Source organism: Dermacentor andersoni, chromosome 1, assembly GCF_023375885.2.
Source record: "Dermacentor andersoni chromosome 1, qqDerAnde1_hic_scaffold, whole genome shotgun sequence".
In the NCBI taxonomy this organism is placed as follows: Eukaryota; Metazoa; Arthropoda; class Arachnida; order Ixodida; family Ixodidae; genus Dermacentor; species Dermacentor andersoni.
Window position 1 is genome coordinate 112,888,863 of NC_092814.1, and position 13,607 is coordinate 112,902,469.

Here is a 13,607-nt window from a genome sequence, read left to right on the forward strand (position 1 = left end):
GACTATAAAACATTACAACAAATGACAAAGCACGAAAAAAATAACACACTTCTTCGTATATAATAGTAGAAAACATCATAGAAAACGCTTGGATTTGAAAATACAGGTAAAAGCAAATATAGAAGTATAAGAAAATTAGAAAAAGAAATTGTGAGGGAGAGGCAAAAAAGCAAAGAGAAATACAAATGCTAAGGAAGCAGACAAGCCAAGAAAAATAATTTTAATACGACTGGTTGGTCTTGCAAATGCAGAAAAAAAAATAACGAAAAAAACAGAACACTACAAAAGACGACAGTAGGGGGCCAGTAGCAGTTTACCCTGAGTGAAATGGTGCAGTTCACCACGGGATATACGAGCCAAGGGTCGGATGCTTAATGAGAGGATCAATATTGCAAAATGTTCGGAGGAATACAAATGTACACGTAATTAGTGAAACGGTATTGAAAAATCGAGAGTTTTAAAGCGAAGATTTCTTTGTCTACCACGCCACGGGGTTGGCAGCCGCCTGATGGTATAGGCACGCACGCCTACCACGCCACAGGTTGTGTGCGTGCGTGCTTGCGCGTACTCGTGCTTCGAATCTGTGCTTGCACTCACACAAAGCTTCGCTGTATATAGATTCCAACTCGTTGGATATGCTGCATGTTTTTTTAAATCTTTTTTTATCTATTCAATGGCGGGATTTCTTATCTACCCTCTTAGACTCGATCCGTGGTCCCTCAATTTCTAGCGGTAGCGCTATTTTCCTTTTACGATAATGGCTACATCACATAATGCTAGGACAACTGGGCGAGTTCGTGCGGTGACGTTATCCAGACAACGCGAGAGACTGAAGACGAAGAAACAAAAGCGCTGTTGTTGCTCTTGTCCAGTGAACATGGGTCTTGGCCAAGACGTGGGCGGATTATTCCAATTTATATTCATAAATAAATTTTCAGGGCTGATATGGAGGAAGTGCTGTTGAAAGGCGAAGTTACATGTTAAAATTAGCGCAATATAACAGTAAGAGTCAATATTCCTTAATAGAAAAGTGCATGATGTTACGTTGCTTAGTCGTCTTTGTCTTTGGCTATGTTTCAATTATATTTATACTGTAAATTTTAATTTTCACAAGTTCCAGTTATTCGTTCTGATTGAAATTATATTCTTCAATATTAGTACTAGTTTTGTAACCGCCCGATTCATGCCCTATCCCCCGGGGTTGCTTGCACTAGCATACTGAGAAACAACAACAACAACATCTACATCTCCGGTGTGCGGTATGACTCGGTTTTGGCAAAATGCGGTAAAGATATAGTTTTGGCTGGTGACTTCAACTCTCATCATGGGGATCCAGGACAGACCAGTGCGGAAAGCGTCTATGAGACTGGGCAATAACGAATGACTTTTCGTGTCGAAATTCGGGATCAGTTACATTTCTTCGCGGACAGTTTAGATCTGTGCTGTATCTTACATTTTCTTGTCCAAGTCTTTCCACATCCGCATGGGAAATGGTGAATGTCGGGACAACCAGCGATCATTTTCCAGTTGTGTTTGAAGTGGTAGGTCCGCAGTCCACCGTGGAGGCTCGAATCCACTCTTTTGTGGATTACCATACATTTAAAAATGCTTGCAGACCACTTTCAAATCAATTGAAAATTCTCCATTGAAAGCTGAGGATATTTGCTCAACCATAGATACTTCGTGCAAAAGATCAGAGTTTCAGTTAAAGGCACGCAACGACACTGCTTCTACAAATTGGTGGAATGACGATTGCTCGCGGGACTATACAAGACTACGTAAAGCCGCATGGAAACAACTCATGCACAACCAGTCTCCGAAAAACTGGAGCAACTATAAATTTATTGCTGTAACATTTAAAAGAACGGTATCTAAGGCAAAAGACGATTACAATGTCCGGCATTTCGAATTCCTTTCAAAATCAAATAATAAGCGTGCATTATTTCGGTTTTTAAGATCCCAAAAAATGATTCCGTGCCTCTTGAACTGAGATTCGGTAGTTTGAACCACCAGTGAAAAAGCTGACTCTCTAGATCTAATTGCGAGAGGGTTAGAGACCCGATTAATTCACTACCTCTCTTCCCTTCTCTCCTTACGGACAGGGCACTTCAGAAGACTTCGAAGAGTTTGCTGTGTCAGAATTGTCCCAAGCTGTTTCCTCTTTACAAACTGCAGCACGAGGTCTCGATGTACTCACTACTAAGATGATTAAACTTCTCTTTGAAGTCGCTCCTAACGGCTTGTTAAATGCCTGTAAATTACTCAATACAATATGCATGCATCCCTCCTGTGTGGAGAATTGCGAAGGTGATTCCTCTGCTGAAAGACCAAACCAAAGGGTACGTTCTAGACAATATTCGGCCTATTTCTCTAACATCAAATCTTGTAAAATTAATAGAAAGATTATTAACCGCACGTATGGTTAAGTTTGTGACCACAAGAGAATTATTGAGCCCTGGCCAAATTGGATTTAGACCAGGGATGTCAAGTTGGTGCGCACATGTCGACCTAGTGAGCTGAATTCAGTTGGCTCGTTACCAAAAATAATATGTAGCTCTAGTTACATTAGACATTTCTAAAGCATACGATAGTGTGGAATCATCATCATCATCATCATCATCATCATCATCATCATCATCAGCCTAGTTACGCCCACTGCAGGGCAAAGGCCTCTCCCATACTTCTCCAACTACCCCGGTCATGTACTAATTGTACATGACCCCCTACTACGCTTTCCTTCCCTTGGAATCCAGTCCGTAACCCTTAATGACCATCGGTTATCTTCCCTCCTCATTACATGTCCGGCCCATGCCCATTTCTTTTTTTTTTTTTATTTCAGCTAAGATGTCATTAACTCGCGTTTGTTCCCTCACCCAATCTGCTCTTTTCTTATCCCTTAGCGTTACACCCATCATTCTTCTTTCCATAACTTGTTGCGTCGTCCTCAATTCAAGTAGAACCCTTTTCGTAAGCCTCCAGGTTTCTGCCCCGTAGGTGAGTACTGGTAAGACACAGCTGTTATACACTTTCCTCTTGAGGGATAGTGGCAACCTGCTGTTCATGACTTGAGAATGCCTGCCAAACGCCCCCCAGCCCATTCTTATTCTTCTGGTTATTTCAGTCTCATGATCCGGATCCGTGGTCACTACCTGCCCTAAGTAGATGTATTCCCTTACCACTTCCAGTGCCTCGCTACCTATCGTAAACTGCTGTTCTCTTCCGAGACTGTTAAACATTACTTTAGTTTTCTGTAGATTAATTTTCAGACCCACCCTTCTGCTTTGCCTCTCCAGGTCAGTGAGCATGCATTGCAATTGGTCTCCGGAGTTACTAAGCAAGGCAATATCATCAGCGAATCGCAAGTTGCTACGGTATTCTCCATCAACTTTTATCCCCAATTCTTCCCACTCCAGGTCTCTGAATACCTCCTGTAAACACGCTGTGAATAGCATTGGAGATATCGTATCTCCCTGTCTGACGCCTTTCTTTATTGGGATTTTGTTGCTTTCTTTGTGGAGGATTACGGTGGCTGTGGAACCGCTATAGATAGCTTCCAGTATCTTTACATATGGCTCATCTACACCCTGATTCCGTAGTGCCTCCATGACTGCTGAGGTTTCGACTGAATCAAATGCTTTTTCGTAATCAATGAAGGCTATATATAAGGGTTGGTTATATTCCGCACATTTCTCTATCACCTGATTGATAGTGTGAATATGGTCTATTGTTGAGTATCCTTTACGGAATCCTGCCTGGTCCTTTGGTTGACAGAAGTCTAAGGTATTCCTGATTCTATTTGCGATTACCTTAGTAAATACTTTGTAGGCAACGGACAGTAAGCTGATCGGTCTATAATTTTTCAAGTCTTTGGCGTCCCCTTTCTTATGGATTAGGATTATGTTAGCGTTCTTCCAAGATTCCGGTACGTTCGAGGTCATGAGGCATTGTGTATATAGGGCGGACAACCTTTCTAGGACAGTGTTCCCACCATCCTTCTACAAATCTGCTGTTACCTGATCCTCCCCAGCTGCCTTCCCCCTTTGCATAGCTCCCAAGGCGTTCTTTACCTATTCCGGTGTTACTTGTGGGATTTCAAGTTCCTCTAGACTATTCTCTCTCACCTTATCGTCGTGGGTGTTACTGGTACTGTATAAATCTCTATAAAACTCTTCAGCCACTTGAACTATCTCATCCAAATTAGTAACGATATTGCCGGCTTTGTCTCTTAACGCACACATCTGATTCTTGCCTATTCCTAGTTTCTTCTGTACTGCTTTTAGGCTTCCTCCGTTCCTGAGAGCCTGTTCAATTCTATCCATATTATAGTTCCTTATGTCCGCTGTATTAAGCTTGTTGATTAACTTAGAAAGTTCTGCCAGTTCTATTCTAGCTGTAGGGTTAGAGGCTTTCATACATTGGCGTTTCTTGATCAGATCTTTCGTCTCCTGCGATAGCTTACTGGTTTCCTGTTTAACGGCGTTACCACCGACTTCTATTGCGCACTCCTTAATGATGCCCATAAGATTGTCGTTCATTGCTTCAACACTATGGTCCTCATCCTGGGTTAAAGCCGAATACCTGTTCTGTAGCTTGATCCGGAATTCCTCTAGTTTCCCTCTTACCGCTAACTCATTGATTGGTTTCTTATGTACCAGTTTCTTCCGTTCCCTCCTCAAGTCAAGGCTAATTCGAGTTCTTACCATCCTATGGTCACTGCAGCGCACCTTGCCGAGCACGTCTACATCTTGTATGATGCCAGGGTTCGCGCAGAGTATAAAGTCGATTTCATTTCTAGTCTCACCATTCGGGCTCCTCCATGTCCACTTTCGGCTAACCCGCTTGCGGAAAAAGGTATTCATTATCCGCATATTATTCTGTTCTGCAAACTCTACTAACAACTCTCCTCTGCTATTCCTAGAGCCTATGCCATATTCCCCCACTGACTTGTCTCCGGCCTGCTTCTTGCCTACCCTGGCATTGAAATCGCCCATCAGTATACTGTATTTAGTGTGGAATACCCTATATTAATAAAGAGGATGCAGGATATTGGATTGCCTGAATAATTTGCAACGTGGACTACTGAGTTCTTGCAGGGCAGGGAGTTCTACTGTGCACAAAGTGCAATTTCTTCGGGAAAATTGAGACAAACGCGTGGTGTTCCTCAAGGAGCAGTTTTGTCCCCGCTGTTGTTTAACATCCTACCCAGCTCCATTCCTTATCATCAGAATGTAAGCACGTACGTTGACCCTGATGATATAGCGTTTTTTACTGCGGCAAGTGATATTCAGTCACTACGAGTGCTTACAGGATTACTTATGCGAGCTAGAAGCATGGCTTGACAGTTTTCGCTTGCCCCTTAATCTAAATAAGAGTGCCGTTCTTGTCTTTCCTCTATAAGACCCAGTTATAATATCCCTTTCATACCGCCATTTCCCTATCCCACAAGTGGAAAAAGTCAAGTACCTTGGAATTATTCATGATGGGAATCTTAATTGGCATCATCATATTGAATATATAACTTCAAAAGCTTCCCGTGCAATGGGGATATTAAGAAGGATAAGCAATAATCGATGGGGCATGCGCAGAGACGCACAAATAATGATTTACCGCATGTATGTCCGACCTATACTAGAGTTCGGCTGTGTGTTATTCTCCGGCGCCGCGGCTTACAAGCTACACGTCCACTCGTTTTGCTGGAACTGGAAGCCCTTCGCTTATGTCTGGGGCTACCAAAGTTTGTAGCCAACGCTGTGCTCTACAAGGAATCACGATTACTTTCCCTTGAAATGAGATTTAAAATACTTAATGTTCAAACATTCATAAGGCTCTGTGAAACCCCACTAAGAAGGTCCCAGTCCATCTTCATCAAGCAACGAGCCCAATTTTTTGGAGTGAAATGGCCTCGGTTTCACACGCCACAAGTAATTATAGCACAATCGTTATTGAATGCGTTAGATGTAAATATAAATGATGTAACCACGGCAAACAGCATCTCAAATTTATTCGTTATTACTTATGATGACTTATACCCAAATAATGCAAAACAGCTTCCCTCGCATATTCTTAACGGCTTACTCCAGGATCACTTGAATCAGCTCCACACTAACGTAATTATAGCAACAGATGCTTCACAGAGTGAGGAAAAGGCAGGAGTTGGAATTTTTTCATCATCACTAGATTGTTTTTTTTCCGTTCAGCTTCCCGACTTCACTCCAATATATCTAGCGGAATGCCTAGCTGTTGTCCTAGCTTTACGTAAGCTACAATCTTCCAGGACAACCGCGGTAATAATCAGATTCTTTGTCGCTGTGCACCTCACGTACTGCTCCCGGCAAGTCGCATATATTAAAAACTTTGTACTCACTGGCTCCAAGTCATTTGCGGAGTTTACGATTAATATGGGTACCTGGGCATATTTATGAATGAGGCGGCAGACAGCTTGACCAAGGATTCTACCAGCGGCTCGGTGCTTTCCATTCTTCCAACAATTGGTTTTATCACGTCTGTCAGGTTCAGAAGATACATCCTTATAATATCAAAATCAAATCTTAAATCATCCTCGGAACTACACTACTTACAATTCCCTTGGAGCAGGAAAGTTTGCAAAACAAGAGAAACGGAAGTGACATTAACGAGACTGCATTATCGAATCACATCCTTAAATCTATACATGCACCGATCTGGTATGGCAATATCCCCGTTGTGCCATTTTTGCAACTCAGTAGAGACGATCGAGCACTACTTACTGGAATGCCGGCGTTTCTCCTCCCTGAGAAAAATGACATTAGAAATTACAGTGCGACAGCTCGGCCTGCCGTTGAACACTCCGGTACTGCTGTCCTTCGGAGCGTCTGTGCTTGGGCACTCACACAGGAATGTGCGTATCACCTTAGAAAAATTAATTACTGAATCAAACCAATGTCATTTTTGACCGTATTATTCTTTTCATTCCTCCTTTATTTCCTCACACATATATATATATATATATATATATATATATATTCTCTTGATTGAACGACAGTCTACTGAACCGTTTTGAATTTTCCTCGCTTCAATTTATGCAACAAAATTATAGATTTTAAAATTCATTGCCTGAACACATAAGCAAAGTCTGCCCGACTTTTGGCCAATCCCCGTGAGTGGGTATGCGCCAAACTCATCAGGGGCATCATCATCATCAACATCACCGGCGGCGTAAGCGTGTCCACAAAGCGGTCGCAGAACGCGCCGTTGCCATGGCCAGATCGCGGCCGCTCGGGGCGCACATCTCAGCGTCGCATCCTCGACGTTCCTCGGAATCGCTAGTGGGTCCCACCGCGGGATGAAGACGCTGCAGATAACTCCTGGATCGAGTATCGCGGCAACTGCGGCGGCGCTTATCGGAAAGCGGAAGCCGTAGCAGCCGGCATCTTCGGCGTGTTCCATCCGAGTGGCCGTTGTTGCGGAGGGATCCGGCGGCCGTCTACGACCAGAGGTCCAGCACTGGTGCCGCTCACTTGAGGCAGCCACGATGAACCCGGCGCTACCACTGCTTCTCTCTGTGATGTTCTCGAAGAACGGCCCCGCAACCGACAGGTGCGATTCATTAGTATACATGCACCACACCCCTTCTCAACGGACGCACAGGAGATATAAGAGAATGGCGCTTTCTTTAAACCTGCGTTCATCCATCTTCACATCAACGTTTTCTGACTGGTCAACGGCGTTCTACTCGGGCCTCCTTGTCAGGTTTCTTTCTTGCGTCCGTTGCGTTGCGCAGCTTTGCAGCGTGAACCAAATGTCTGTTCGTGCCACCGAACAGGTGCGACCTGCCCTCGACGCTCGTCGACGAGATCGACGGTTATGGGCCCGTGGTGCGGCGCATCCTGTCGGCCTTCGACGATGGACCCCAGTCCGGCGCCACGTACCGGGCTCTGGCCGAGTTCGCCGATCGGTTCGGCCACCGCCTGGTCGGGTCGGAGAGCCTCGAGGCCGCCATCGACAACATAGTGGCGTCACTGCGGGCCGCCGGCCTGGACCGCGTCGAAACGGAGCCCGTGGACACGCCAGTGTGGCAGCGTGGTCGCGAGCTGGCGCAACTGGTCGAGCCCCGGCCCGTACCCCTCGACGTGCTCGGCCTGGGCGGCTCGGTGGCCACGCCTCCAGGGGGCCTCACGGCTCCCGTGCTGGCGGTGCGCTCCTTCGAGGAACTCGATAGTCGCCGCGCCGAGGTGAGCGTCTCAAGTGCTGGCACGCGGCATCTCTCGGTCGGCCCTGCCACAAGGCCTGTAGTGCGCGTGACGGAAGCCGTCGCTAGTTTTCCGCAGTCCGCAAACGTGGGCCGACTTTTTAAAGACGCGGCACAAGAGAATTAGGGGTGTGCGAATATTCGCAACTTACGAATAAAGAACCGAATATTGTCCTACTGGACTCAAATTCATTAGTGACTGTTCGCAAATATTAATATTTCTGGAACATCTTTTACGAGCACTTCACGCGAATTGTGTACGAACAAAAAGAAGCTGAAGGAAAAATGCAGTAACCTTCGTCCTAGTCATTGTAGACCTAACGTATGCAGTATAGCATGCGGCGTCGCTGAAAAAGCAACATTTCTACGATTAAACTACCATCATTCGCCCTAATGTTTTGTTTAGACATGACATTCAGCAGTATTGCTTGTTATAATGTATTTTTAAAGCGAAGCTTTCTTTGCCTCTTCCTTCGCCTTTCCCACTGCTGCTGCTGCTTCTGCTGCTGTTGTCTGGCACACCGCGTCGGAGGGTGGTTCAGAGCGTATGTATACATGACAAGAACGCGGCAGAGAGGAAAGGCGACGCGAGAAACCCTTTTGGACTTTTCCATCGCGTCGCATGTCCACAATGTCCTTTGGAGCTCCTTGGCCGACGCCACAAATTCGCCTCTTGACAGCTGTAATTATTTGTGACTCCCCCGCAGGAGCATTGCAGAAACTGCAGCGCTTACCATTCTACTAACGTGCAACAGTCCAGAAGAGAAGTATAGATGGAATGGTAGAGAGGAGATAGGGAGAGTAGGCAGAGAATGGGTATAACTATAGTGAACTAGAATATTTCTAGTCCACTGTAGGTATACCGACGCAGCCACGAAACGGGCGAATACGAAACGGGCCTTGATGCTATTCGCTGGCAACTCACATACATGGGGGGAGGGCGGGAGAAGGAAAAGGCGACGCGAGAAGGCGAGGAAATGCTACTGCTATAGGCACAACAGCCGGTTGCGGGCAAACTGGATAAATTTAAGTTCAAGGTATGGTACGGTACGTTTCTGCTATTTCTGAAAAATAAACGGCATGCAAATATGTCGAGCGGACAACTTACGCAGGGCGTGCAGAAGCAGAGCCGCATTAATTAAAGCTCACCGCAGGGTCCAGGCGACACTACCGAACCGGTCGCACGTCAAATCAACACTTCTGCGCTCGCCGCGGCAGCTTTGCGGCTATGGCATTGCTCGAGGCCGCGGGCATGGTCTAGACCGCAGCAACTGCATTTCCACGGGGAAAAAAACGCTCGTGCACCTAGATTTAGGGACACGTTAACGAACACCCCGGTGCCAAAATTAATTCTGATTCCGCCACTACGACGTGCCGCGTAATCTGATTGTGGTTTTGCCACAAACAGCGCCATAATTCAATTAAACTTTAATAATTCTGTCACACTGTGATGTGGCATGTCAGGCAATGAAGAAGTGTGGCGCACAAGAGCGCCTCACGCAAACACCTCTCCCTGTGTGTTCTGTGTACTACGCAGACAAACAGCAGTGGTGCACGCAAGGTAAATTTTATTATCATCATTATCAAATTTTATTATCAACTCGCCACTATCGTGTTGGGCTAAACATTGACGAAATTAAACATTCGCCGCCAACATCATCGCTAAGTATCGTCAATCAAAGCAAAACAGCACAGAAATATTCACTTACAGCTATTCCAACAGTGCGTGGGATCCACATAATTTTAATTCATTTTTTATGTTAGCCCCAAGGTCATGCGGCATTAGACTTATGGATGCGGTACGTGTGTGCAAGCTCTCTTCGGATTAAATCTCAACTCAATTCGATAATATAATATTTGAAACAATACTAACCATCTACTGCGACTCTTCCAACTAGTGAATTAAGTGCCGTTTTCTTTATGTCATCGTCATAAACGACGTGAATTTTTCGTTTGGTCTTTAAGCTATACACGGATGCTCACGGGGCTGCATTTTAAAATTTCGTTATAATGATGGAGCTGCGCAGGCTTCGAACGCTCGCGAGTATTCGAACCAACTGCTCTTTCGTTCCAAATGCTCCATTTGTGAGTTTAATAAGGTTTGCTTTGCCAATCACAATATGCAGTGTAATGACAGAAAATTGCTAATGTCGTGAATACCAAAAAGTGAGCATTATTTAATAATAATGGTAAAAAAAGGCTGTTCAGTTTTCGATAACTATTCGAAAATTCCTCGATATTCGATTCGATGCTTCTAGCACTATTCGATTCGCATTCGGCTCGCTTTAAAAAATTGCAATTTGCACTTACCTAAAGAGGATGAACACTTAAAACTCTGGCTTCAATCCGAATGAAAATTAAAGGGTCTTTACACAATTATCGCAAGCCTCTGGGCCGAATTTTATTGTTGTGGATCATTTTTGGGAAGAGTAGGCGGTAAGAGAGAAGTTATGGCAAGTACAAGCGTTAAAAATACCCTGAACAGGCTACTTTCAGAAATTACGATAGAAATTACTGTTGTGCACTGGAAGGTGTAAAGCGCCGTGCAGCGAGCGTTCTTACAGCAAGAATTATCGAAAATGGCTATGTGAAAGCGGAGATAGAAGCAAAGGATTGTTTGCGAGGTCCTAGTGTGAGAAGGGGAGCTACCCTCCCCACAACGGAGGTTTTCCCCATTCGTGCGAAATTCCTCGACCAAGCCTTGTACGTCCTGGACTGAGGACCCATGCCCCCACCAGGCCCCATAACCCTATTTTTCCTCAATAAAGTTATTTCCTCTTTCTCTCTCTCTTCCCTGCATTCTCTATCGTCTTCGTCCGGTTTAAGTCACGAGTTCCGCCTCCCCCCTTCCCCCTCCTTTTTTTTTCTTTTTTATATTTCTCTTATCCTAATGCTACGCGGAGAATTTCTGTTGGTGGTTCTGTGCGATTTGAATTTGGCGGAAATTCACGTGTTGTTCGCGTTGGCTATTTGTCTGGAACAAAAAACTTCGCGAATTTGGCTGCTATAAGGTCGTTTTTCATAAAGGTTCTTCGCACTTTCTATTCTTTTTGCCCTTCGTCATTGGCTTGCACGAAACGAATCCATAAAATCGGGTGAAAAACGTTATTACAAAGTATCATCTCTATATAGTGTTTTTCTGCGCGATTATTACGCTATACCAATCCCACTTCGCTTCGATGCTTTGACGATGAAGTTCCAAGCTTTCAGGGCTTGTAGCCAGAAAAGCGCAAGTGTCGCCCGCAATGTCGCTACGGTATTGTATGCTATGAGCGTAGCAAACGTGTCCTTTACGCAAAGTTCCTTGGCGAGGCGGACATACTTTGCTGCGAGTAGCGTAGGTAACAGGAGAGCATAATTAACAATTAACAACAACAAAAAAAAGATATCTTGAGCATTGGAGGTAGTGGTTTATATGGTAAATTTGGTTGCAGTCCCATGTTAGTGCACCCCTATTTTTTTTATAAATCTTGAAAATCGCACCTCACTCGAGATATTCATACCAAATTTCAACGCTCAATCCAGGCTATATCGAAACCGAGTGCGCCCCGCGGGACCCCGCTGTACCGTGACGAAGAGTGCGACAAACTATGAATGATGGCGTGTCGCTGCAAATACCCCGATATATACCGCACGTCGCCACAAATACTTGCCAGGTAAAACCAGTATTAGCATCAGTCTCGGCCGAGACTGGCCACGACGGTCAGCTTGAAACTTTCGACGCGCTTTTCGTCACGGGGTGTTTCCGTGTGATATGATCGCGGGGCCGCCTTTTCTGCGCTCCCGGCGCCCTCGGTTCCAATATTTCCAGGATTGAGTGTTGAAATTCGCTGAATTTTGGAATCACTTGCGATTTTCAGCCTTTAGAAAAATGGGGCGCATTAAAATGTGATTGCCTCCAAATTGGCGAGGTTCTAATAGGAATGAGAAGTTCTTGTTATTTAGTATTTGAAACCCACGTTATCAGGGATAAAGTATACCGAGAAACTTATCTGCAAGAACATCACGTTCACTACGCTCATACAAAAAAAAAAAAAAAAAAAAAAAAAAAAAAATCTGGGGCCAAATTCACAAAGCTTTTCGTTCGTAAGTGCTGTTTATCATTGGCTGATTGCCTTCGCTAATAATATATCTCACGAACGTTTTTGTGAATATGGGCCCTGTTTTCGAAAAAAAAACAAAAACACACACCCCTTCCTGTACACTTGCGAATGGTCACTAAAAACAACAGCGTTCCTTGCAAACGCCAATTAAAGCTTCAAATAAGCCGACTCCGATAGCGCATGTTTTTAAAGACAAATATAGAAACATCTGCGTGAGTTACACGGAACTTTGAGGTTACGAAACCGTGATAACACTTGATATAGGCCAATATCCCTGCTTTACAGTATAGCGGGCGCAAATCTCCAAAGGTATATCTGAGGATGCCGTTAGAAAATATAAGAATGCTTCTCGAGGATTTGATGATTACAGCGCATACAGTTGATGTCCAAGGAGAGACTATGTATCACCCGCCGTGGTGGCGTCGTGGCTATGGCGTTGCGCTACTAAGCTCGAAGGCGTGGGAGCGAATCCCGGCTGCAGCGGCCGCATGCAGATGGGGGTGAAATGCAAGAACGCCCGTGTACCGTGCGTTGGGTGTAAAGAGCCCCTGCATGGTGGTCGAAATTAAGCCGGAGTCTCTCATTACGGCGTGCATGCCTCATAATAACATCGTGGTTTTGGCACGTAAAACCCCATAATTAAATTTTTACTATATAGCGAGACAATATAGACACATAGGTGGCAATAAGCGACAGACGATTAAATCGCTCAAAATACCAACGACGAGGTAGCCTCGAACACGAAAATAAGCATTTGACACGACGTGCGATCGATCATGCAAAGAAAAAAAAAAGATATAGAAGAGAATTTTTTTTATGAGCATCGCGGGTCAGAGAGAATTGTTAACTTTACCATCGAAAAACTGTTTTTTTTTTCTTTTGTTCCTTTGGCCCTACGATTCACAGGTGTCATCAGTCAGTCACAGTATCACAGTATTCATAGTATCACAGTCTAGCCCGGCATCGGGTGATTGTCGCAATAAATGAGCTGAAACAAATACAGTCGGCTTCACCCTTATGTAGAGCGTGGGAATTAACGGCGGCCTCCGGGGCGCTCAGGAGCCAGCCAGCGACGCCTAACGGTAGTTGCTGGGCCCAAACGTGCCCAGCAGCTACCGAGATGTCAGGCCCAGCAGCTAGCGTTAGACGTCGCTGGCTCCCTCCGGAGCGCACCAGATGCCGCCGTTAATTCCCACGCTCTACACAAAGGTGAAGCCGACTGTACACAAAAAGTCTGTGTTTCTACATTCTGCAATAATTTCACTTATCACTTTCAT

General features: G+C 45.0%; 1 protein-coding gene across 1 annotated transcript in view; it reads left to right on the forward strand.

The window, feature by feature from the left end:
* Positions 1-7,048: 7,048 nt before the first annotated feature.
* Positions 7,049-13,607, forward strand: part of LOC126545681 (carboxypeptidase Q-like) — a 35,512-nt gene continuing 28,953 nt past the window's right edge. The window contains exons 1-2 of the mRNA XM_050193623.3: positions 7,049-7,575; positions 7,802-8,210. Of these exons, the coding sequence (XP_050049580.1) occupies positions 7,511-7,575; positions 7,802-8,210 (474 nt within the window). The 5' untranslated portion in view covers positions 7,049-7,510. The remainder of the gene's footprint in view (positions 7,576-7,801; positions 8,211-13,607) is intronic.